The 24626-nt window shown below is 42.2% G+C and overlaps 1 protein-coding gene across 1 annotated transcript in view; it reads left to right on the forward strand.

Annotated features, from left to right (window-relative positions):
- The window catches only part of lrrc4cb (leucine rich repeat containing 4C, genome duplicate b), a 60370-nt gene extending 41489 nt beyond the window's left edge, over positions 1–18881 (forward strand). The window contains exon 3 of the mRNA XM_085162410.1: positions 541–18881. Within this exon, the coding sequence (XP_085018536.1) occupies positions 568–2454 (1887 nt within the window). The 5' untranslated portion in view covers positions 541–567 and the 3' untranslated portion in view covers positions 2455–18881. The remainder of the gene's footprint in view (positions 1–540) is intronic.
- The last annotated feature ends 5745 nt before the right edge of the window (positions 18882–24626 follow it).

Here is a 24626-nt window from a genome sequence, read left to right on the forward strand (position 1 = left end):
TATGACTAAGGCTTTTTATTCTATTAAATAATTTCTGTCTTACGATGCCAATGAGAAGGGGGCTTACAAGAAATTTGCAGGTCGGGCTCTGATGGGATGCAGATACTAAGTTCTCATTTTCCATTTTCAGTCTCCTGTGTAGATGTGTCGGCGTCTGTGAAGCTTGAAAATCTGGGACAGTCCAGAGTTAAGGAGCTAAAAAAAAATACTTGTGTTTTAATACACAAATGAGTAATACTGACAATTAATTTAGGCTTTGAATTCTTGATCTTGTTGTTTCATTATTCTCTGCACAATGTACTGTATAAATTTATTCAACAATTCAATCCAAATGCCAAAAAAGAATGAAAAACAAATGCCTATTACAATTTCTCAGAGCTTGAAGTTCCTCCTTTGTGCCATTTGTTTCATGTGACCAAACAGTCTAAATATACAAAGATATTCAGTTTGCCTTCATACATGATAACAACATGTGCAATGTATTGCCGGCTACTTTTTCTGGTACTTAATGTTGTTCCTTTTTGCTTCTTCTCGTTACAGAGAACACAAACAGCGGATGAACTATGAATGCTGAACACAATGATCTCTTCCCTCCAGCGCCAGACAATGAGAGGTCGTAGGCTGAAGGGGGCTCTATCCAACCCCCTCTTTGTGCTGCTTTTGGCCCTTCAGATCCTGGTGGTGGCTGGGCTGGTTCGTGCTCAGACCTGTCCTTCCGTCTGCTCATGCAGTAACCAGTTCAGCAAAGTCATATGCACGCGCCGCAGTCTAAGGGATGTTCCAGATGGCATTTCTACCAACACTCGCTACCTGAACCTCCAGGATAACCTCATTCAGGTAATCAAGGTGGACAGTTTTAAACATCTGCGCCATCTGGAGATCCTACAACTGAGCAAGAACCACATCCGCAGCATTGAAATTGGCGCCTTCAATGGGCTGGCCAGTCTCAACACCTTGGAGCTCTTTGATAATCGGCTCACGACAATCCCCAATGGAGCATTCGAGTACTTGTCCAAGCTGAAAGAATTGTGGCTAAGAAACAACCCCATCGAAAGTATACCATCTTATGCCTTCAACCGTGTCCCCTCGCTTCGAAGGCTGGATCTAGGCGAGCTCAAACGTCTCTCCTATATTTCTGACGGGGCTTTCAAGGACCTGAGCAATCTCCGCTACCTGAACCTGGGAATGTGCAATCTCAAAGAGATCCCCAATATCTTACCTTTGGTAAGGCTTGAAGAGCTAGAAATGTCAGGTAACCAGCTTTCTGTTATAAAGCCCAGTTCATTTACAGGGCTAGTGAACCTCCAGAAGCTGTGGATGATGCATGCCCAGATTCAAACTATTGAGAGGAATTCCTTTGATGACCTTCAGTCACTGGTAGAGCTCAACCTGGCTCATAACAATCTTACATTTCTACCCCATGACCTCTTCACACCGTTACATCGCTTAGAGCGGGTCCACCTCCATCACAATCCTTGGAATTGCAACTGTGATATTCTGTGGCTCAGCTGGTGGCTGAAGGAAACTGTACCAGCCAATACCAGCTGCTGTGCACGTTGCCATACTCCCTCAGCGTTGAAAGGTCGCTACATTGGAGAACTGGACCACAGCTACTTTCAGTGTGATGTCCCTGTTATTGTGGAGCCACCCAGTGACTTGAATGTGACCGAAGGCATGGGTGCAGAGCTTAAATGTCGTACAAGCTCGGTGACCTCCATCAGCTGGCTCACACCAAACGGCTCACTGGTGACTCACGGGGCCTACAAAGTGCGTTTGTCTGTCCTCAATGATGGGACGCTGAACTTTACTAGCGTCACAATGCAGGACACTGGGACTTACACCTGTATGGTTAGCAACACAGCAGGCAACATTTCTGCCTCCGCTGTGCTTAATGTCACTTCTTTGGACAGCAGTGGGGTGACCTATTTTACCACAGTCACAGTTGAGACCACTGACATGATGGGGGAGGATAGCCAAACACCACTTCCCCCATTTGGCTGGGTGTCTTCCTCAACAACAAAAGGTACTCCTGTTTCCACAAGGACGACAGAGCGGACTTATACCATTCCAGTTCTTGATCCGGAGGGAGAGGGATCCCTGGATGAGGTGATGAAAACCACTAAGATTATCATTGGCTGCTTCGTGGCCATCACACTCATGGCTGCTGTTCTGCTGGTTATTTTCTACAAGATGAGGAAGCAACACAACCAGCAGGATCCCGATGGCCCTGCCTCCTCCATGGAGGTCATTACCGTTGAAGAAGAGCTGGCAGGTGTTGCTGCCATGGAGAGACACCTATCGCTGCCCCCTCTGGAGCACTACAACCACTACAACACCTACAAGAGCTCTTATCACCATCCTCCTATGCTCAGTACCATACACAGCTCAGCCACACAGGAACCTTTACTGATTCAAGCTTGCTCAAAAGACAATGTACAAGAGACCCAAATCTGATTTTAAATTTGACTAAATGTCCAGCATCAGCCGTTACACACTTGGAGTACAATGGACCAAAACGCAAAGATAAAAGAAATTGAATGCCATTGACTTCACAGAGTTGATGTCAATTATGGCGATTAGTCAGCATTTGGCAAAGGGACGACATATGAAACTTTAAAAAGTGTCTTTACAAAAACAAAGATTATTTATTAAAAATATGTCTAGTGGCTAAATGAAGAAAAACAATTTGTGATAGCTTTTTAGCTCACTTTATTTCTCTCTCTCTCTCTCTATCTCTCTGTGTAATACCGCACAAGGGAAAGAATGGTTTGCTAAAACGGAAACTGAAAGGTATCAAATGCAGCATTCACTATTTCCATTGGCCTTAAACTCTAATGAATGCAATGCTCTTCATTCACTACTTACATTTTATCTGATAACACGGTTTATTGAAGGACAATGCCCAAGTATTTACAAGCATTTATTTAGTAGTGCAGCACACCAGTTCCAATTTGAAGGAAGTTTATGAAATGTGAAAACATATAATGACTTTTTCTTTTCCTCGCCATGCTATTCTAGCTGTCACTCAACACAAAATTAGATCTTTTAATGGCACGGCTCTGAATGATATCACAGCGAAGCCAGCGTGCCTGAGGAGCAAAGCTGCCAAATGAGTAAATGTGCATTTCCCCTGTGGCTTCTAAACAACAGCCATATATCCTTCACTTTAATTAAGATTAAGGTCTTGCTCCTACTCCTCCTACTACTTTTTCTTTACACTCTTGACGCTTTACCTTGACTGTCTTTTTTTCCCCGCCTTCCCCTCCCCCTCCCTCTTCATACCTCCATGAATTCTCCATGTTGCCGTTTTACCCTCTGTCTTCTTTCTCCTCACTCTTTTCTTCTCCATGTCCTCTTGCTTCTTTGTCTTGCTGTCACGTAGCTCGGGCACGTTCCTCACCCCTCGCCATGTCTCATTTGTCTCGCTTTATCTGCCGGCATGTGCTGCACGATGGCAGAATATTGCTTAGGAAAATGACGGGAAGCATAAGGCTGTGGTCTGTAGCCTCCCTGTTAACCCAGTAATGATCTACGTCCACTCAGTGTCGCATTACCTTGCCATCACCCCAGGGTCACACAAGCTCAGGCGCTGATAGTCCATCTGTTAGAACAGATAAAGAGGCAAATGAGGCTGCTTTGTAATGTAGTGTGACCCTGTCAGACTAAAGCAGACGGAGCTAACATAGTCAGTGAAGCAGCTAGGAACCTGCAACAAAATAAGGGAAGATGGGTTATAGCTCATTAATCTGTATCAGCAGTTCATTTGCAGGCTAACAGAGGAAAGCTGATAAGGAAACAGCACGAGACTTTTTCACTTTCCCTTTACCCAACATCTAACAGGGGGTAGAGGCCTTTGATATTGAAGCGACCCCCACTCGGTCTCATTTTTTCTTCGAGGAAAACAAACACACACACTCTCTTTGATGATGCATCATTTATAGACCATCAAAACATTGTCTCTCCTGTAGTCTGTTTACGTTCCGCTTTTTCATTTAGTCTTTCAACGGAGAAGGCTTAAGGAAAGGGGAAGGTAGAATTGAAAAGTGAAGAACAGCAGTTGGGTAGAGGGAGTCAGACCTATAATGGTCACGAGGGGTCTTCAAACAGAGATATTGCAGATATGAAGAGAGAGGAGTGAAAAAATAGATAAGAAATAAGGAGGAAAAACTAGCCATCAGCCTGTCGCCATGGAAACAGTGACCTTGTACAGAAAGTAAGAGGAGGTAGATATGCCTTTCGCTTTGGTGTCTGTGCAACAAGCATATTTTAATGTGTCCCACTGGCCACTTCACAAATACATCTAATCATCGACAGAACTGGCAAAATGAAATGTAGTCCTATATTTACAGATGGCTCTGGTCGGGATATGACCCACACATGATGTCTCTGCGTTTGAGTTATTTAGTGTAAATTGTCACATGATGTAACCAAAAAAAAAAACAGTCGACAATATAGCTGTCCAGGCAGTTCCACTTGCCTTTTTAGCTTTCATCTCTGTGAGGTCTGCTAGAAGTATGAGGGGAACGGAGTGCTGAATATTCAGAAACCTCTCCCGCTCTCACTCTCTCTAAATGAATTATTTTGTTTTCTACAATAGCAGTTAGATGGCAAATAACAAACATGACGGAAAATATGCATTTAAAGACTTGGTTATGAGAGAGAAACAGTAACTTGTTCCCTTCAGGGTTGGAATTTATTGATTGGTAATGCCAGTGAGTGAACCATTCTTTCCCTTTCCACTGTTTCATTTTTTTTCAGTGCTCAATTCCTTTTCAACGCTTTTGGTGGCTTAATGATTCAATGTTGACGCTGGCTACAGTGAAAAAAACAAGGTTCAGATTTTTTTTTTATATATATACTTGGGTCAAGGGTTGTGAGTTATTCAGAATGAATGGAATGTCTCTGTATTGGTATTTACTTTGGTTGGACAGTGTAAGATTGAAGATCCTTGAAAGCCAGAATGGATTTAGGACTGAATGCAGAATGTTGGACTTGAAATACCAGCAGAGTGAGCTTGATTTTTGTGCAAAATCCTTAGCCAAGGTGATTCCAATTCTTGTGTGCTATTCTGCCAACTGTCCATGTATGGGGAGGGATACTTATATGTTGGGGACATTCTCTCTCGTTTTCAGAGAGAGTATTCATCACACGGTTAAATTTCTACAAAAGGAAAAAAAAAAATATTTTCAAAAACACATTGCAAAAAAGAAAAAAAAATTCAGATCATAATTTTACATGTGCTTCGATTGTTTAAAAAAAAATGACAAAAAAGAAAAAACAAAAAAGAAAAAAATAACAAGAGACTGTGCTTGTAAGGAGTCCAACTAATTTCCCTGAGGATGATGTTCAATTATTGATACATGAGATTGTAGTTCATACTGTACATGAATACAAATAAAAATTGCAATTCTTTTTTTTTTCAATAGATTCCATGGATATATTATTACCAGACATCTTGTCACCATTTTTGCTGTCTTTGTCCCATTTGCACATGAACGCATGTAAAGAAAGACTCGAACAAAAATGATTGCTAAGCAGCTCAAAGAAGTCTGAACTGACAAGAATGCGCTAGAGAGAAAAAAAAACCCCAAAAACTAAAAAGTACTGTAGCTTATTTTATGAGGTCAGAGGATGGAAGGGGATCTGTTTAAAAGGAAGTGCTTTTTCTGCATTATACATAGCCTTTTGGATTCTTTTATCTAATATGAATCATCCCATCTGTCTGACAGAATCATTTGATTCACGCTGTCAATTCTGAGAATTCCTTAACCAATAGCGCAATAGGCTATTCCTGCTCTCTCTGCTGACTCAATGTGGTGAATAAAGGATCTCGCAGAACCTTAGAGAGTCAGAAGAATACGCTAACAATAGCCTGCGCTACTCTCACTGGCACTTTAAAATGTATTTAATGTCGAATCCGTTAAACTAAATCTCCACCAGAAACAATCGTGGTTGGTGTGAAAAATTACAACAATTCAGTGAAGAGACCGCTTATCATTATGACACCCACAAATAGCACAAAATGGCTTACAGTCACAACTGCCTTTGGGATTGCTCCATTTCATTCACAAAGCGCTTCTGAGATGGCTGCTCACGTTGTGGTGCAGGAGTCATTCAGACAGGCTTGTACGATTCATCTCGAACGCTAGAATGTCTTTTCTGAGATTATAATTGATTCATTCACCTAATGATTAATTTATTGAGGTGAAACACTCAGGTACAGTGAAATGATTTCAAATCCAGTTCTGAAACTGAAAAGTAACCCCATTAATTTCCAGGTTATGTATACTGTATGAAGGCCATTACTTTTTCTTTTTTTTTTCAAAAACAGTGAAACAGATAATCATTTATTGAAGTGTGGTTTAAAAAACAGAATACACATGCTGCGAAAACAGGGCTTTATTTTTCACCACACTTGGCTGAGCTCTTTGTCCAAAAATAGGGGAGATTCAGTACGTTGAGCTTAACGAGGAGGACTGCTCCCCTCTTGCTGGTGATGTGTGTGTGGTGCATTCACGGTCTTCTAAAATTGACAATCTGTTGAAGAGCATTTACAAAAACACTTTGAGTAAAAGAAAATCCTGGAAAACCTCACTATGCTTTCAAGGATAGCCTTTGGTTTTATTTGTTTTGTTTTTTTAAGAACCTTCTGTAGTCAATAGTCAAGCCTTAGATGTTGAAGATAGCTGTGGTAAATACAGAAAAAGTAAATGCACAGCCACACAACTAGTGTGCGTAATGCACAGAACAGCTTGCAGATAAAAGGAAAAATGGGCTTTTAGAAGTGAGAATATTACACATCAAACACACACACACATACACACACCCAAGGTTGCCTCAGTGTGACCATGCTTTGCCATGGGACACAGGTAAATAAGTTAATTAAATATGAGACACCAAAGTCCCTCTAGGTTCATTAAGCACCAGCATACTCCTTGGTGGTTAATTAATCCAGACATGTCTTGAGGAGCCACATTATAATCGATCCTTAATGGTCACTTTAATCTTTCTTTCAGTGCTTGATAAATATCATAAGAAATGTTTTTCTTCTTCAAGGTGATATTGACATATTAGGATAGCCAATTATAAAAATCCCACATCTTTGACACCTGCTGTCAGAGGATCCAGTGGCTTTGTTATCCTGCAAGGACACATTTTGATTTGGTTACTGAGACAACTTGTCCACCTTAGGCTTCATAGAGACCTAGAAACCATTTAGTGACTTGTGTATGTGTACACCCTGTTGGGTTGGTGAGTAGTTTTTCCACCTTTGCAATGGGAAATTGGTTGCAAATAAGGTACTGCACCAAAATTCTCTTTGCAGTTGGTTTGATTGCTAACAGATTGCCATGTTCACTCATAGCCGGCATGGACGATACCAGCTGGTCTGCCAACACTTGCTGACTAACCACTTAGCAGTAGTGAAACTTGAAAAAGTGCCATGCCAACCAGAAGAAGCCAATCGTTTCCTGGCCAAGTAAAAGTATGGCTGACCACAGGAATCTGTTAGCAACCAAAACAATTCCGAGGAGATTTTAGGTGCAAAGGCAGCTGATTTCACCAAGCAACAGGAAACAACCTCAAGCAACTACTTGCTGGTCAAGGAATGCAAATGTTTCCCTTGCAACCAGTGGTTACCAGGCAGTCCCCAACCAGTCTTTAGTCCTGTGTAGCTGGGGCCTTAGGGGAAATGTTAACTGCAAATCAATGCAGAGTTGTTCTGGGTGATTACCTGATGCTTATGATTAAATCGTTCAGATGGAATGTTCTCTTCAAATATGACAATGTCTGCATCCATAGACCATCGGGGTCACTAAACGGTTCAATGAGTGTGAAATAGATGTGAGTCGCACTGTAGCTTTTGCACTCACCAGTGCTTAGCACAGTTAAATACTTCTGGATTTTGGATATTAGACTGACATTTGAGACAGCATTCATCACCACTATTACTGCCAACATCAACACACCTAATTAGAGAGTATTTTGTTGTTGTTGTTGTTGTAGTTGTTGTTGTTTTAGAAAAATGCGTTCAATCTGCCAGCTCTAATTCCAAGAAGTATTAGAGTTGTTCTAGTGGACCATAATGGTCCAACGCTATCTTCGTTTTCCCTTGAATTTTTTTTAATCCCTTTTTACAGAATGTAAAAAAGAATGTAAATAGAGCTCAACAGTTATAATCAGTGCTTTCCTAAAAACATCTTCACCTTCATCCTAATCTCTCAATTATAATAGAAGACGACTTAACTACTCCTTTCTTTCCAGCTTATGTTATGTTGGTGGTATAAAGGTTATGGGTATCTAGGTCATGGTTCTTTTAAACACTGACATTTCTTTTTAAAATAAATGATTAATAGTACTATTTAGTTATGGAAAAACACAATAGTTTGACAAATGGCGTAAATATAACTTTTACACTGTTGAATAGGGAGAGATAAGCAAGTATCATTGCACTATTAGAGTTTTGATTATAATGGCATTTTTCTTTTCCTTTTGATTATAAACCCAAGTTCCAGTTTCATTTTGGCTTTTCATTCTCCTCTGAGCCAGGACATCTTTAAACAAGTGATCATTTATTTTTTATTGCCTGAGGGGAAGTGTTCACACATTTTCTGCTGCAGAGTTTGTGTGAAAGCTGTCTCACGTCATGTGCACATTGACCCGTAACAAACTGAGACCAGTTACCATAAGATTACATAGAGGGGGAGAGGAAGAAGGGCAAAACTGGTATGTCTGACATTTGTAATTGCTTTAGCTCCACGAATGAAATTATTATTTCTCAGGAAATATTTTTTATGATAAACAGCCAGTTTTGTGAAGTGGGCTCACTGCATTCTTCTAGAGCATGCTGCATAAGTGTTTCATTTTTGTGAGATTGTGCAAAAACAGATTTTGTGGTAATGAAGAAACAATGTTTTTGTCTATTTAAATTCAGTTTACAGAAAGAATACAGTGCATCTGGAAAGTGTTTCTCTTCATGTTCTACATTTTAGCATGTTACAGCCTCATTCCACAAAGGACCAAATTCATTTTTCACCTCAAAATTCCAAACTCAATACATCATAATGACAAAGGAAAAAAGGTTTACTTTAAATTCTTGCAAATGAAATGTTTTTAAAGTATCCACGGCCTTTGCTCAATATGTTGTTAAAGCACCTTTGTCAGCAGTTACAGCCTAAAGTCTTTTTGAGTGGGATGCTACAAACCTGGTGCACCTATATTTTGGGCAGTTTCTCCCATTCTCTTTCGTAGAACTCCTCAAGCTCCATCACCTTGGATGGGGAGGGTAGGTGAACAGACATTTTCAGATCTCTCCAGAGATGTTTAATCAGGTTCAAGTTTGGGATCTGGATGGGCATCTCAAAGGCATTCAGTTGCCGAAACCACTCCCCTGTTATGACAGTGTCCACAGTGCTCTGGAGCAGGTTATCATCAAGGATGTCTGTGCATGCGTTCATGGATTTTACCTCCACCCTGTCTCTCGCAGTTCCTGCTTCTGAAAAACATCTCCACAGCATGATGTTGCCACCACCATGCTTCACTGTAGTGATGGTATTGGCCAGTTGATGAGGGGGTGCCTGGTATTCTTTATGGTATATTCTTCATCAGACCAGGGAAATTTATTTCTCATGGTTCTAAAAGTTCTTCAGGTGCCTTTTGGCAAACTCCAGATGGGCTTTCATTGCCTTTTATTGAGGATTGGCTTCTGTCTGATCACTCTACCATACAGACCTGATTTGTGGAGTTCAAAAGAAATTAATGCAGTAAGGAAGTAAGTTTATTTATTAAGTGCTTTACACAGAAAGGCAGTCACAAAGCGCTGTACACAAAAGGCTAAAATTAACAGAAAGTTAGCTACCAAAATAGACAGTATAGACAATACAAAAGGTTAAATGTAATACAGTAAGATTAACAGGTAATTTAAGATAAAACAATTGATCAATTTTAAATAAATTATCAACAGTTGTCCTTCTGGAAGGTTCTCCTCTCTCCAACTAGAAATGCTGGAGCTCTGTGAGAGGGACCATGGCGCTTCCCTGATTAAAGCCCTTATACTCTGACTGCTCAGATTGTCCAGGCAGCCAGCTCTAGGAAGAGTCCTGGTCCTGAGCAGTGTTGGGTAAGTTACTTTAAAATAGTAACTTAGTTACATTACTAGTTTCTTCTATCAAAAGTAACTCAGTTACTTCAAGTTACTCGTTACTTTCAAAGTAACTAGCTACTAGGGAAAGTAACTTTGGTTTTACTCAGAATTCTCTCGTTAATGTGTTGCTTCCATAACTCTAGCTTGCTTACTTGCCACAAGTGCACTGTGCCACCTACCAATAGAAAGGAAAAGATAATGTGCATATTTCCACGAGAGAAATCCCACGCCTGGACCGTCATTGACTGCTGCCATGATTCTAGCCTACGTCACAGCGTCATGTGCGCCTTTTACATCCAACACAAAAACTGCAATCGTGATGCTTTGATTGTACTCAACTTACTGTACTGTAACTTGGAAATTCTGCCTTCTGAGTAGGAAGATGTAGGTAACACCAGACTGCAGATGAGCTGCATACAGGGCTGGACTGGGACAAAAAATCGGCCTGGGCATTTTGACTAGAGACTGGCCCACCATTATAGGAAAAATCATAAAGCCTTTGAATGAAAACAAACGCTGTTGTGACAGTGATGTACACTGTTTTGATGGTATATATGCATCAATCTATCAATCGTTTGTTGTAAGATTCAGATAATTATTTTTTAAAAGCTAGACATTTTAAATGAGAATAAGAAAGAAAAGTATTTCTTTGTGCCCCCCTCTCCCTGTTAATGCTCTACCTGGCCCCCTGGCAAAACTTTGCTAGATCCGCACCTGCACAGTTACCAGCTGTCAGCTACCTAAAAAGGATCCTGGTGTTATTTGTCTCTCAGAAACAGTTCATAACTTCCCTTCAACTCATTCATGTCACCTAAAAGGTAAACCTGTTTCTCCATCACCTGTTCAGCTCTGATTATTCAGTATGGACATCTCCTGGTTTCATCTTCATGTTTCCCTCTCACCAGATAACCAAACCGATATCATGACCAGCAGCTTTTTTGCAGCTGTGGCTCCAGCAAACATCAGCTGATACTAGAAATTAATATTAAATCAATTCTAACAACAGCTGATCAAGCTTAAACGTGCTGCTGTTGTTTAACACGACATTGGCTGGTTTCCTCTTTCTGGCGCAAAGTGGGCGATAAACAAACAAGAGAGCCGATCAGCTGATCATTGATCAGTTTTCATGATTGAAGTAGAAACGGGAGAGGGAGGGGGGGAATGAAAGAAGAAGAGGCAGCTGTGCAGCGTAAAGACAGAATAACTCCAGCTTTGTGTCTTTTTCATTGTAGCTGAATTACGGGACAAACTGTTCCTTTTCGCCTCAATAAGAAACGCGTAATATTTTCTCTGAATACCAGACGGGACGGTTGGCAACTTTAATAACTTATGAACAAAATAAAGTTCAACATCATTAACTTCATAGCACCCACCCAGCTGTATAGAAATGCTAGCTAGTACGCAGTATGGAAAAAGTCAGAATAACGAAAATAAACTCCACCTAAACTTGGTTTATATCTGACCCAGATAGACTGCAGGTCACAACTTCTTACCTTAAGTTCAGTTCACACTTGGACCGGCGGCTGCCTCGGGTCTCTTTTCCTTCTGCGTCCCCTTTCCCTCATCCACCTGCTGCCTCCACCACTTGCTAATGTTACAGAATCTGTGGAAGCTCCGCGATAGCCACCACACGAAGTAACGAGTAACGACCCTATCTAAATCCCAGTAACGACTAACGCGTTCCTGATTTTGGCATAATAACTAGTTACCGTGCTCGTTACCACAATAATAACGTAGTTACTGTAACGCGTTACTTAATAACGCGTTAGTCCCAACACTGGTCCTGAGTCATTCACAGATGATGAGACCACTGAGTTCATTGGGTCTTTCAATGCTGCACAACGTTTCTGCTCCCTGCCCCATATCTGTGCCTTGATACAATCCTATCTCAGTGGTCTACAGACAATTCCTTGGATTTCGTGGCTTGTGCTCTGATACTGTCAGTTATAGGACCTTATACAGACAGGTGTGTGCTTTTCCAATTCATGGTCAGTCAATGAATTTACCACAGGTGGGTTCCAATCAAGTTGCAGAAACATCTGATGATGAAGATGATCAGCGGAAACAGGATGGACCTGAGCTCAGTTTTGAGCGTAATGGCAAAAGCTGTGAATACTTATGCATATTATTTTTTAAAAATTTGCAATAATCTCAAGAAATCATTTTCCCTTTGTCATTATGGGATATTATGTGTAGAAATTCAAGGTGAAAATGAAATTTATATATTTTGGAATAAGGCCGCAACATGAAAAAAGGTGGAACATGTGAAGCACCATGAATATTTGTAGATGCACTGTACATAACAAATAAATCACTTCCATTAAAATTCAGATTGAGAATAACTTGTCAGAGCTGGTGTTTGGGAACAAGGTTTATCTAACATTAGTAGCATATTGTTATGTCTTTGATAAAGTAGTCAGGCTGAAGGCTCGTGTTATCTCACGCGCACTCGTTTTCTTTCAGCACAGTGTGAGGGTCCCTTTTGTCTTTTGCTGATTTTTTGTTGACCTCCTGTGCTCACTGTGTTGTTTCTGTGTGTGCACAGCATCTGTGTTTGAGTGCTGTAGCTAGGACATGTGTAGATAACAGATTACACAAGAAAATGTGTTAGTTGCTGTAATGTTAGTTGTTTGTGATGACAAAAATTTCGTTGCCTTTTCCACGCAGCGTAGGCTTGTTTGCAGATGCAGAGGTAGAGTCTGGGCAGGTGGAAGGAAAGAGGGGTGAAGTTATGGATTTGCATATCCATAGATGTGTGAACATTAAATAAGGCAATAATGAAGAGTTATGTCACGGTCTGTGGAGACAGGCCGTGCGGTGTTGTGTGTGCTGGACCGGAACAAAACCAAAATGTCCAGCACCAGAACTCGGAAAATAGTCCAACACAAAATGTCCATGAAAAGCACAGGGGCCCTGGAAACCATTCAAATCAAAACAGGCAGGCCAAGAACAATCATGGGCTGCAGGAAATAGAGTCCAGAAACATAGTTCAGGGGGCCGACCCCGGTCCCGACAGAACAGAAGCCAAGGGGAAAGCATTTCAGGGGGCCGACGGTGCGGGCGGCAACGGCGGTGACGGGGAAACAGTTCTGGGGGCCGACCTCGACGGCGATGACGTCCAGCTGGTGGCCTGGAAAGTGGCCGGCGATTCCGAGGTGCAGAACGTGGCTTGGGCGGCGGCGTGGCAGCCGCAGGACCAGGTGAGGCCGACGCAGAAGCAATAGGCTGGACCAGGCGAAGCTGAAGCCGAAGCCGCAGGTGGTGGAACAGAAGAAGACTGGGCGGGCTCCTTGGGCCCTCCAGCTGACGAGGTGTGAGGCTGGACGGGCTCCTCGGGCCCTCCAGCTGACATGACGTGAAGTGGTGTGGATGCTGCAGGGTGCCGGGTAGGCACACCCGGGCATCCAGCAGCAGGCGCAGGATGGAGGCCCCTGGCTGGACCGGGAGCAGAGCTGCCACCTGGGCAGGGAGCAGAGCTGCTAACTGTGGTAAAGGCTGAGGAAAAACAGGCTATTGAGGCATAATCCCACACAGAGAGAGAGCCGGTGAAAAACAGTCTATAGTGCTTACTATCTTAGCACAGGAGTCCATGAAGTGAGCAGTGTTAATGACCACCAGTTCTGAGCCAGCAATCTTTAGGTTCTCAGAGTCTGCATCAGTTTTAATTGGCTTAAAGGCAAATGGCCCAGTCTCTGTAGTCACAGGAGGAGTCAACATAAGCTTGTTGGACCTAATCAATGGCAGTGTAAGGCTCAGAGGGGCTGGTTCAGCCATACGAAAAACAAGAATTACCACCTGACCCACAAAAACAAGACTTAGACCATTAGGGTGAGGCTCCTGGACAAACATTAAATACTCAGGTATGGATCTAACTAATGGCATGTTAATAGCATGACTGTGATATGTTGGCCAGACACGTTTGCTTGAACCCACACCGCAGTGATCTGTGGCTTCAGAGTGATAACTATATGGAGTGGATAGACCGATATAGGTAAAACAGTACTTGAACCATTAACTGAAGCAGGTGACACTTCAGGCCGTGAGTGAGTGGTAACACCATTGTTCGAGGTCAAAATCTTACCTAGTGATGAGTTCGCAGAGACAGGAGAAAATGGTGTCACATTAACCCTGATCTCAGCCTCCATCTCCTGATTGGAGGTAATGGTGCTGGAGCAAAACAGTTCAAAATCACCCTGTTTATTACCATCAGGAAGACAGAATTCATGTTGTGACGTTACACAGTCCAGGTTACCATGATCTGCATTTATGTTTTCATCTTGACGGATTAACGTGAGTTCATGAACGGCATTCACTGTTTTCAGTTCATTAAACACAAGAGTAGCAGGGAAAACAGGATCACTAGTCATGTCACACTTTAATTTATGATTTGCCAACACTGCAATATCCTTGCGTACTGTGGCTTCAGAGGGCCCCGGAGGTGAGAAAACATATTTCTTGAGGTCCGGCTCCGACACAGACACACCTGTTGGCCCATCGAAGAAGGGTGTGGCTTGGGAGCCGGTCAGCTCTGGTACATTTGAACCTTTATTTTGAACATGGTCTTCAGACATGACCTTCACCAGTGACTGAGTTATACTATCATTACCTTCATTAAGTGACTGGTGGAGGAGCTGAGCCGACTCAGGAAGGAAGACGTTTGCCACAGATAGCTCAGACTCGGATGGAACTTCAGACATGGTAAAAGACACAAAAGGAAACACCTCCATCCCACTACTCACACTATTGACATGAGAATCAGTGGAAGTCTCTTTCAGTCTATGTGTAGATTCTGAGGTCCCTACAAGATTGAGTGAATTATTCATGACTGACTGAGAAGAAATGTCTCTAGACTGTGGCTTAGTTAATAGTTCATTACTAGCCATATCTCCAGCTAAGTCTGTATTTACTTCACACTCCTTCCACTCAGAGGTAACTTGGGGTGACAGAACACCTTCACTCACCTCCGAGTGTTGGGCGGTGTGACGGCGACGCGAACGCCGCTTTTTCTTGGCTGTGGACCTCGTTGAAGTAGACGGTGGAGCCTCTTGCAGCGTCACAGAGGCTGGGGAGGCGAGTGTTGGCGGAGCGGTAGGTGGGAGCTCCTGGCAACTCCGGGGGCCCCCAAGAGCCAGGCGTGTACTGTGGAAAATCTCCTCATAGTTAGGAGTGAGCCACAGCTTCCACCGTAGCTCCTTCTCTAGCTGAGCACATGTGGCTCGCTGCCGCTCCACAAGGTCCAATTCTATGATCTCCACAGCATCTTCCTGTCGCACTGTGGAGGGCGAGACATGCCGTAGCGACGGCGACGTGAAGGTCGCTTCCCTTTTGAAGCGGTCGTGGACAAAACTTGGATCTCTGTGGCGGCCGGCTCCTCGTCCTCCGACCACATCCGTGCCAGATAGGAAGCAGGAGACGAGTAGTCCGATTGAGGCGGCGAGGGTGGGCAGCCGGTCTGACGTGGGGCGGCTGGCGAGAGCTCCTCCTCAGAGATGAGCCAGGGCTTCCAACGGAGCTCTTCCTCCCGATATACCCGTAACACCTGCTGCCGCTCTTCCTCACCAAAGTCTATTGCATCTGACATTTCCGTGTGCCGCATTGTGCAGTCAGATGGTGGGGAAGATGCGGAAGCCGATGAAGCGTGAGCCAATGGTGTGTCGGCTCACTGTTCCGACTTTGACTGCTTCTGGCTCGCGAGGCAGTGGGGAAACAGCGCAACAGCATGGCTCTGGCGACGAAGCATGCACACAGGGCAGCTGCTGTTGCTGGTGGAGTTGGAGAGTGGAGACGAGAAAGTCAATGATTAGGGGGTGCAGTGCCTCCCATAATCAGGGGAATACAGACACGCATACCCCTACTAGGCGGGCTAACTCTTCCCGTTCCTCCTCTCTGGAATACTGCAGCCATTTGCTGCATAGCGACTCCACTGCCTGGATGATCTCCTTCTCTTGTGTCGCTGGGTCCAGCATGGTCGCGTTGTACTGTCACGGTCTGTGGAGACAGGCCGTGCGGTGGTGTGTGTGTGGTGGACCCAGGTGCGAACACAGGTGAGGAGACGGGAGTGAATTTAAACTGAAAGCGAGCCTTTATTACGGCTGATGACATAGAGGCTAAACAAGGCAGAAGCACAGTGACTAAACTTAACTATAACTAAACCGGGAAACTGATACTGCGACAACCTAGAAAGACTCAGAAAACTAAGAATGCAAAGAATGGCCGTGAAAACATGGAGGGTGGGAACACAGACGACGCGACACAGGCTGAATGAAACACAGAGACTAAATACACATAAGGAATGATCAAGGGAAGTGGAAACACATGAGGGGGAACAGCTGATACACATGAACCTAATGACAGGGAAAGTGAAACTACATACAATAAACACAAAACACAAAGCTCTTTCAAAATAAAACAGGAAACATAAGGAGACACAGACATGACTTGAACTTGACAAAGAAAACTTGGACATGAAACATGGCAGAATGTAACTAGATAAACTGAAATGAAACTAGACTAAAAAGAATAACAAAAACAGGAACTCAGAATACTGGGTCACATGACCCAGGACCATGACAAGTTAAATGTAAGGTATGTCATGGACAAAACGTCTAATCATTTTGAAGAGATGTAAAACCTGGTTAACAAGACTAGGAAAGAGAATGTGGAAGAAAGCACATTTACCTCAACATCTTAACTGTGCTTAGGATGAGCATCGATTTTGGTGCTTGCCCTAAATCTGTATTTACTCTCACCAATAGAAAATTTTGAAATTTTCATGGCATTGACCTTAACATACACAGAAACCATGCCATGACCTTAAAAAAAGCAACCACAGTTACTTGGACATTGATCTAAAGGCAACATGAAGTCAACAGTACTTAACAGCAGCCAAAATGTGCGCCACATTAGTTTCTTTTTCTCTCTTTTTATTTAAAATGTAAATGATTTTGCTCAAAACACACATGACTCCAGGACTCGGATTCTTTGGGCTGTTTGCTTAAAGGTGGAAGCGTTTCCTTTAAGAAAAGCTCTGCTGAGGTGTTGAGGGAGTCTAGCTCTAAGAGACAAGAGAGCCAGGTTAAACAGACCACCAGCAAGCTGTGAAACAGATGGTTTCCCACTTGACTGCTGTTGTCCATAATCAAGCATCTAATAACACCTGTTACACTTATGAAAGGCAGTTGGAGAGACAAGAGGAAAGGTTGAATGCACAGCCTGAAAGGTGTGGCTCGGACAAAAATCCTCTTATAGGGTAACTTCTGTACTGCGCTGGAGTCTCAGATGCCTAAAGCGCGTCTACACAGTAGGATAAGTGTGAGCGACGTGTTAGCAGAGCAGCAGCAGCAGCATGGTGCTCTGTGTCTGTCTAAACAGGAAGCGGGCAGAGTATTGTTGTGTAGGTCACCCATGTTTTAGGAGTGCCCAGAGCCTGAAAGAGAATCACTGCAGCAAAACTAAGTCTAAGTGTGAAGATGGGCCTTGGATGTGCTTTATAGGTATACAGGACAAGCAAAACTTGATCCATGCACAGCTTGTGTCGACGGCTGGATTGTTTAAAACTGGTGCGTATGTGTTCCATCAGACATGCTTTTGAGAAATAGCACAAAAGAAATGTGGCTGAACCACAAACCATGTGTTATTGTATTATTGGCTATCAGCTTTTTATTATTTGTTATTTCGCAATAAATTATCCACTAAACAGGAAATGTTCAATGAGTACTACTTGAGAGAAAAACTATGGCTTTAATGGTTTGCTATCACACCACTAACAGTCCATGGAAAGCAGATGTATGCTAAGGGCTAGAATTGCATGTTGAGAAACTGATGGTCATTCCTTGCAATTCCTTGGCGTCTCACATGGTTTTGGCAGCTTTTGTGCTCAAAGTTGCTGCAGACATTTGTTTGCACAGACTGGCTAACAGAGCCAGCCAAGTATCTTCTGATTTTATGAGGGAGAAAAGAGGAAAATAGTCATGTGGCCTCAAAGTGTATGTGTGCCTTGTGCATTGTGTATGCCTAAGGTACCAGATGCTTTTTTATTGGGTTTGATTAATATGCTAGTTAATGGATAATTTATTACCAGGTTTGACAGAAGCAAACTGCTGAAAAAATACTTGAGCAAGAGGGAGAAAAAAAACACATTAAAGGGTAACAGCGTTTCATCTTTAAAGGCTTATGTTACAGCAGAGACACCGTTTTTGTGCTGTTGTGATATTCAGCTGTTCAGTTACTGCTGAATGTGTTTGCTGTCATCACACATACCACAGAGACATGGAAGAAAAACAAGTTAGAGACCTCATTATGGTAACATATCTGTTCTATTACGCCAGGCGTATAGGGATGTAAAGTCCTCGCGTGAAATTTAAAGGTAAAAGAAACTGTTGCGTGTTGACAGCACAGTCCTGGAATGCCTTCCTCAAGACAACCAGCGATGAATCAAAGAATCCTAATGTTGATTTCAGGAAACTTGCTCATGCAGCAGAGGCATGTGGTTTCCACCTGAAAGTGTTACACTCTCCAAAGCCTGTTCGACTCACGTGGGCAGAAAACCTAAAATATGTTTTGCAGTTCCAGAAACAGAGCAGGGGAGAGCTTAAAAGCAGCATGCTGATGTCAGCCATTATTGCCCTTTGGGTTGGAAGAAGACATCTGTTTTCCTTAATCTTTAGTGGTCTGTGTGGTTGCTTCTGCAAAAAACGAACAAAAAACAAACAAACAAAAAAGCCTGATAAAAATCGAACAAGGTCACTTATTATCTGATTAAATAATAATCATAATAAATGTGTTTATATATCACTTTTCAATTGTAAAGCACCAAAAGAATTGCAGCATATCACGTTGAAGACCGTGTGCTGCGGTATCTTGGATATTTCATTCCTTCTGTGAGGGAGTAGAAGGAACTTGGCCTCGCTAATTGGTGATGACAAATTGGAAGTGAGTCACACATGACAAGATTGACACATTATGTGGAGGACACACTGCAGTAAGACCTCACATGTTGTGCTGACAAATCAGAGAGCCATGTACCCAATTATATATAAACACATCGAGTAGATGTACATTTAAGACTGAAGTGTGTGTTTGTGTGTGTGTGTGTGTATCATTTTGCTGGTGTTGCAGCTTTGGCATGGTTTCAAGCAGCACAGGCACAGCTGTACTAGTGCAGTGTGTATCTAGGTTATCATATAGGAAAAGCTACAGAGAGCTCTATGAAAGCTGAGAGCAGAGAGCTGTAGTGCTGAATAAGGTTTACCTTTATCTGTCAGGAAAAAAAGAAAGACTTCCTCTGGTTGAAGCTTTCAAATGTGATTTTACAGCTTCTCTCTTTTCTTTTCATATCAGTGTCAACTTAGTATTTGGAGATTTTGTGTTGATTGGTTAAAATAGGTGATCTGATTGCTTTGGACCCTGGTGCATTTTCACAGGAATTTATGACCATGTCTGACATTTCGCTGAGTAGAACAATTATCTGATTAATTAACAGTTGTTACTCACAGGGTTAGGCGTGTGTTTTGGCAAATGCTCAGGGCTGTATGTTTGTGGTTTTAAGAGCCTTACACAGTTGGTGGAAGAGTATGACTGCTGCCTCACTGGTGGCTGCTGTGAGCTCAGATGCACCAGAAGTGACTTATGCTAAACAGGTGGTTACCTGCTTTGGCAGAGGCGGCTGGCAGAGGCAGCGATATCCTCTGCCCTTTTCCGTGCTTTGATGAGCTGGCAGCAGACCACCTGACTGTTCAGCCGTTCAAATGACAAGCTGCTGCTTCACTCCAGCACTTCTAATGTAAGAGTGTTAATCTAGCGGTGCCAACCACCAGATTGTCCCAGTTGTTTATAATGCTATGAAGGCAAAGCCAAAATGAATTATCGATTAGCACCCCCGCTCTTACATGTACTTGATAAATGCCAGACTATTGGTTCAGTAAACGGTGTACCTGTGCACCGTATGCAAGGTTAACAGCAGAATGAAAAACTGTGCACAGTGGTATTCTGCTGAATTGCAGAAGCTGCAGTGTGTAAGACACAAGTCCTGCTGTTTTTTAATACTTAATACTTGCATTCAACCTTCCATATTTAAAGATAGAGGGTTTTTTTGTTGTCTATAGCTGGCTATCACTGATGCCAGGGAAACTCACATGACCTTAATATGGTCATCTCATGCTCCCAGCTCTGGCTATGAGTACAGCTGCTTTCAAACCTTCTGTTTGCCACAGGCAACCAATTAGAAGTATGTTCACTCAGAGGAAGGACTGCTTTAAAGGAGAAGAGCTTACACACATTAGAATAGTGTAAAACTGAATTATACAAAGAAACTATTTAGAGTTGCGGAATTAAAATATGGATCCACATAAGCATAACAGGTCAACTTTAGATGCCAAGGATGATTTTATCATTTGCCCTTGATGACAAAAGCAAAGCTGCCTATACTTTTTAATGACCTACGTTAGAAATGTGAAATAGTCAGGCTGGCACTGCCTGGGAATCCTTGAACACCTTCTGTTAGATGGATTAAAACATTTGAGAAATGTCTGCCTTGTCAAGACTTAAAAGAAATCTGCAGAATCTCAAAAATCTATTCAAAGCCTGGCAGGCAGCTAGTGTTCAGGCATAAGACAGCGGTAATATTGGGATGTACGGCCACACCATAGCAGGTGGGCTGGAGAACAAAAGATTAGAGAAGAAAAGACGAAGAAGGTGATAAAACCTCACGCCGGATGTCAAATATTAGCGAGATGAAAATTGTGTTGCCCTTCTTCTTAGGCTGTAAAGGACCAGACTGGCTGAATCAGCTGTTTTTTGCAGTTCAATCTCTAATCCAGATCTGGCGATTATTTTTATTATTTGACAACCAGTACAAACAGTATTTGTTTGAAAGTATGTGACCTCTGCTTTCACCATTTAAATTCATATTATTATTTTTATTATTATTATTACTATTATTGTTGTTATTATTATTACAATGCCTCATTAGCTGTAGGGAAATAAAAAAAAAATGACTTGAATTCTGAAAACTTTATGCTCTAATCTTTCAGTTTTAGCTACCAGAGAAGCACACATTGCTCCTTAACATGTGACTACAGTCGCACCATATACCCCAGTAACTTCCACTTGCCATAGATTGCCATTTAGTTTTGGGGTAATCAAATTGCACTTGCACTTGAAAAATGTTTTTGCACCACACATTGAAATTCACCTAAATTACTCCATGATGCAACATCTAATAGCCTATTCACTCACTGCTGAATACTGTTTTTTATGTAAATATTAATTTTCTAATGCAGGCATGAGTTGTTGCCTAGCAACAGCTGCTGTAAGTGGAAGAAGACAGATGACTGGTGGGAGGACAGACGGTGGACAGAATTTTTAAAAGGCTATGCAGGAATCCATAGAATATCCGATAAAATGTAGTTTCGTTAGGGAAGTTTTGTGAAGAGGACCCACTATGAATGAAAACCTCAAAGGTAAAGAAAACACACACACACACACACACAATAATAAGGGTTAATTGTTGGTCTCTAAAATAATATGAACATTGTCTGGATGGTTATTTGAAAAAATCTTATCTAATATGTAATGCATGACAAATGATTTTCTTAAAAGAACACTACACAAGTTGCAATTCATAAGACTCTGGACCTGCGATATGGCAGTTTGTGTGCTGTTTCATTCACTGTTTGAGTTGTGTGAGTGAGATCTTGCTCCCATTGCTAGGATATTTGCTAAACTAAATGGTGTGTGTCTCCCAGACACTACTTTTGACAGGCAGAAGCAGTTTTAACTAAACAGCACCACATGCCGCCATGAGAAACTAAAGTGGTAAGTAATAATACTAGATAAAAATAAATAATTCCCCTCTCGCCTCTGCGGGCGGTCTATCCTTCAAGCTCGGATCCTCTACCAGAGGCCTGGGAGCTTGAGGGTCCTGCACAGCATCTTAGCTGTTCCTAGGACTGCGCTCTTCTGGACAGAGATCACCGATGTTGTTCCTGGGATCTGTTGGAACCACTTGCCTAGCTTGGGAGTTACCGCAACTAGTGCTCCGATTACCACTGGGACCGCTGTTACCTTCACCGTCCACATCTTCTCCAGCTCTTCTCTGAGCCCTTAGTACTTCTCAAGCTTCTCGTGTTCCTTCTTCTTGATGTTGCTGTATGCCAGCAAAAATTACACAATATTCACAATATTCAGAATCTGAATCTTGTGATAGAAATGTACCAACACTCTCAGATGACATTAACAATTCTTTGCTGTTATTTAACTGGGGTTTTCAACCTGCTGTGTTAAGTTTTGGCACATCCATGCTTTTATACTGTGGCTCTAATCCAAAAGTGAAAGTATCACTGGGGAGACTGGGGAGTGATCTGTAGAGAATTGTACTAATGGTTTATTCATTAACCACTAAAATCGTTCATGGAGTACTTACTTTACATTAAAGAAAGGGGACAGTGCCACTCAGGATATACTGTACAGTGCTACTGTAAATCCATATGCAGGATACCGAAATAATCCCCTCACAGCTAGAGAGAGCAGATGAGTGAATGTACAGAAGTTGGAGAGTGAGCAAAGCGGGAAGTGGGATCAGAACACAGTGTTCACCTCCAGAACCTGGAGTAAGCACTTTTCTTGTGTTAGAGTGTGGAGCCGTGCCAAGCTCTAACCAAAGACCTCATCACCTTTTGAAAGGATTACATGCTTTGACATTTTGACATTTGTATACATACATATTGCATCTTCCTTTCTTTTTCTCTGTGGTTTTGTTTCCTGCCAAGTGCACATGCAAAGCTAGGGTTCAGTGTCCAGTTGGATTAAAATGTGCCTGTTTGTTATTTGGGTTTTTTAATATATAAATCTACATACCAATTAAATGCTATGTCATTTTGACATGCTGTGCATATGATCAAACAAACTGATCCTGATTAAACAAAAGGAAGATGAGTGCAGTCTCATTTATTAAACACTTGATGGTATGGCTGATTCAGTATTAAATTGATAAAACATTGCTGGACTTAATAATTCACAGTGGCAACTGTGGTTTTAGAACCTTTTTATGAAAAACAAAAACTGAAATTTTTATCTGCAAATGTATTCAGACCCATTACTGTGTCTCCAAATTATGGTGAGGTGCATCCTGTTTGCTTTAATTATCCTTGAGATGTGTCTACAACTTGATTAGAGTGCTTCTGTGCTACTTTGAACTGATTGGACAGAGTTTAGGCATTGAAATACTTGTCTATATTTTGTCCCATTTCACCGCATTCATTTCAGCTCACTTCAGATCAATTAACTTCCACAGCACCAGTTCACATTCGTTGTCTGAAGGCACTTTATATTGTAAGGTAAATACCCCACAGTTATAGAAAGAGAACCAGTGACTCAGACAATCCCCTGTGACCAAATGCTTGGCGACTGTGACTGGCCCAGTAAAAACTCAGACTTAAAACCCCCACATAGCATCAGCTAAAAGACCTGATGCTGTTATTACAGACACTTCCCAGCCACAGACCACGAGAGAAACTGCCAGAAAGAATGGGATGAGCTGCACAAATCCAGGTGTGCAAAGCTTGTTGAGTCTTAAACCTGTAATTACTGCAAAAGGAGCTTCTACAAAGTACTGAATAAAGAGCTTGAATACTTACATAAAGGAGAGATTTCATTTCCTGACTTTTAATGCAGAACAATAGTGCACAAAAAACTCCTATCAGTTTATCTGTTTTGGGGTTGCATCAGGAAGGCATCTGTCGTAAAACTCTGCCAAATCAAACATACTCGGCTACCTGCTGTGGCAATCCCTTGTGACAATGGAGCAGCCAAAAGGAGCGCTTCCTTGTATACATACTTTAAATGTAACATGGTTGTTTGTGCCAAACAGACTGGTCTGAATATTTCTAAAATTGCAGCTCTACTGGGATCTCTCCTCCGCAGCCACCCTGAGGTTTTACAGAGAATGGTCCAAAAAAGAGAAAATATTCAGTGAGCTGCAGTTCACTAGGTGAAAATGCCTTGTTGATGCCAGAAATCAGAGGTGAATGAGTCTGCTTTGAGCTGATGGGAGGATAAAAGCAACTCAAATAACCACTCACTACAAGGCACACAGAAGAGCACATCGAACCTTGAGGCAGAACAGGAGCATAAGAGCACGACATCTGTGCCACTACTGTCAGCTAAGAACAGGACACTGAGGCTACAGTTCACTAAATCTGGACAACAGAAGCTTGGAAATGGCTGTGTGGTCTCATGAGTCTTGATTTCAGCTATATTCAGATGGAAGGGTCAGAATTTGGCCTAAATAGCATAAAAGCATGGATCCAATCCCCTTGTATCAGCTGTTCTAGCTAGTGCTAGTGTTGTAATGGTGTAAGGCTGTTTTATTGGCACACTATGACCACAGTGCGCCCTTCTTCTGATGGATGACTGATTCAAGCAGAATAAAATGCTATGTCATAAAGTTCAAATCATCTCAAACTGGAAACATGACAGTGAGATCAGT

This window comes from Neolamprologus multifasciatus, chromosome 1, assembly GCF_963576455.1.
Source record: "Neolamprologus multifasciatus chromosome 1, fNeoMul1.2, whole genome shotgun sequence".
Lineage (NCBI taxonomy): Eukaryota > Metazoa > Chordata > Actinopteri > Cichliformes > Cichlidae > Neolamprologus > Neolamprologus multifasciatus.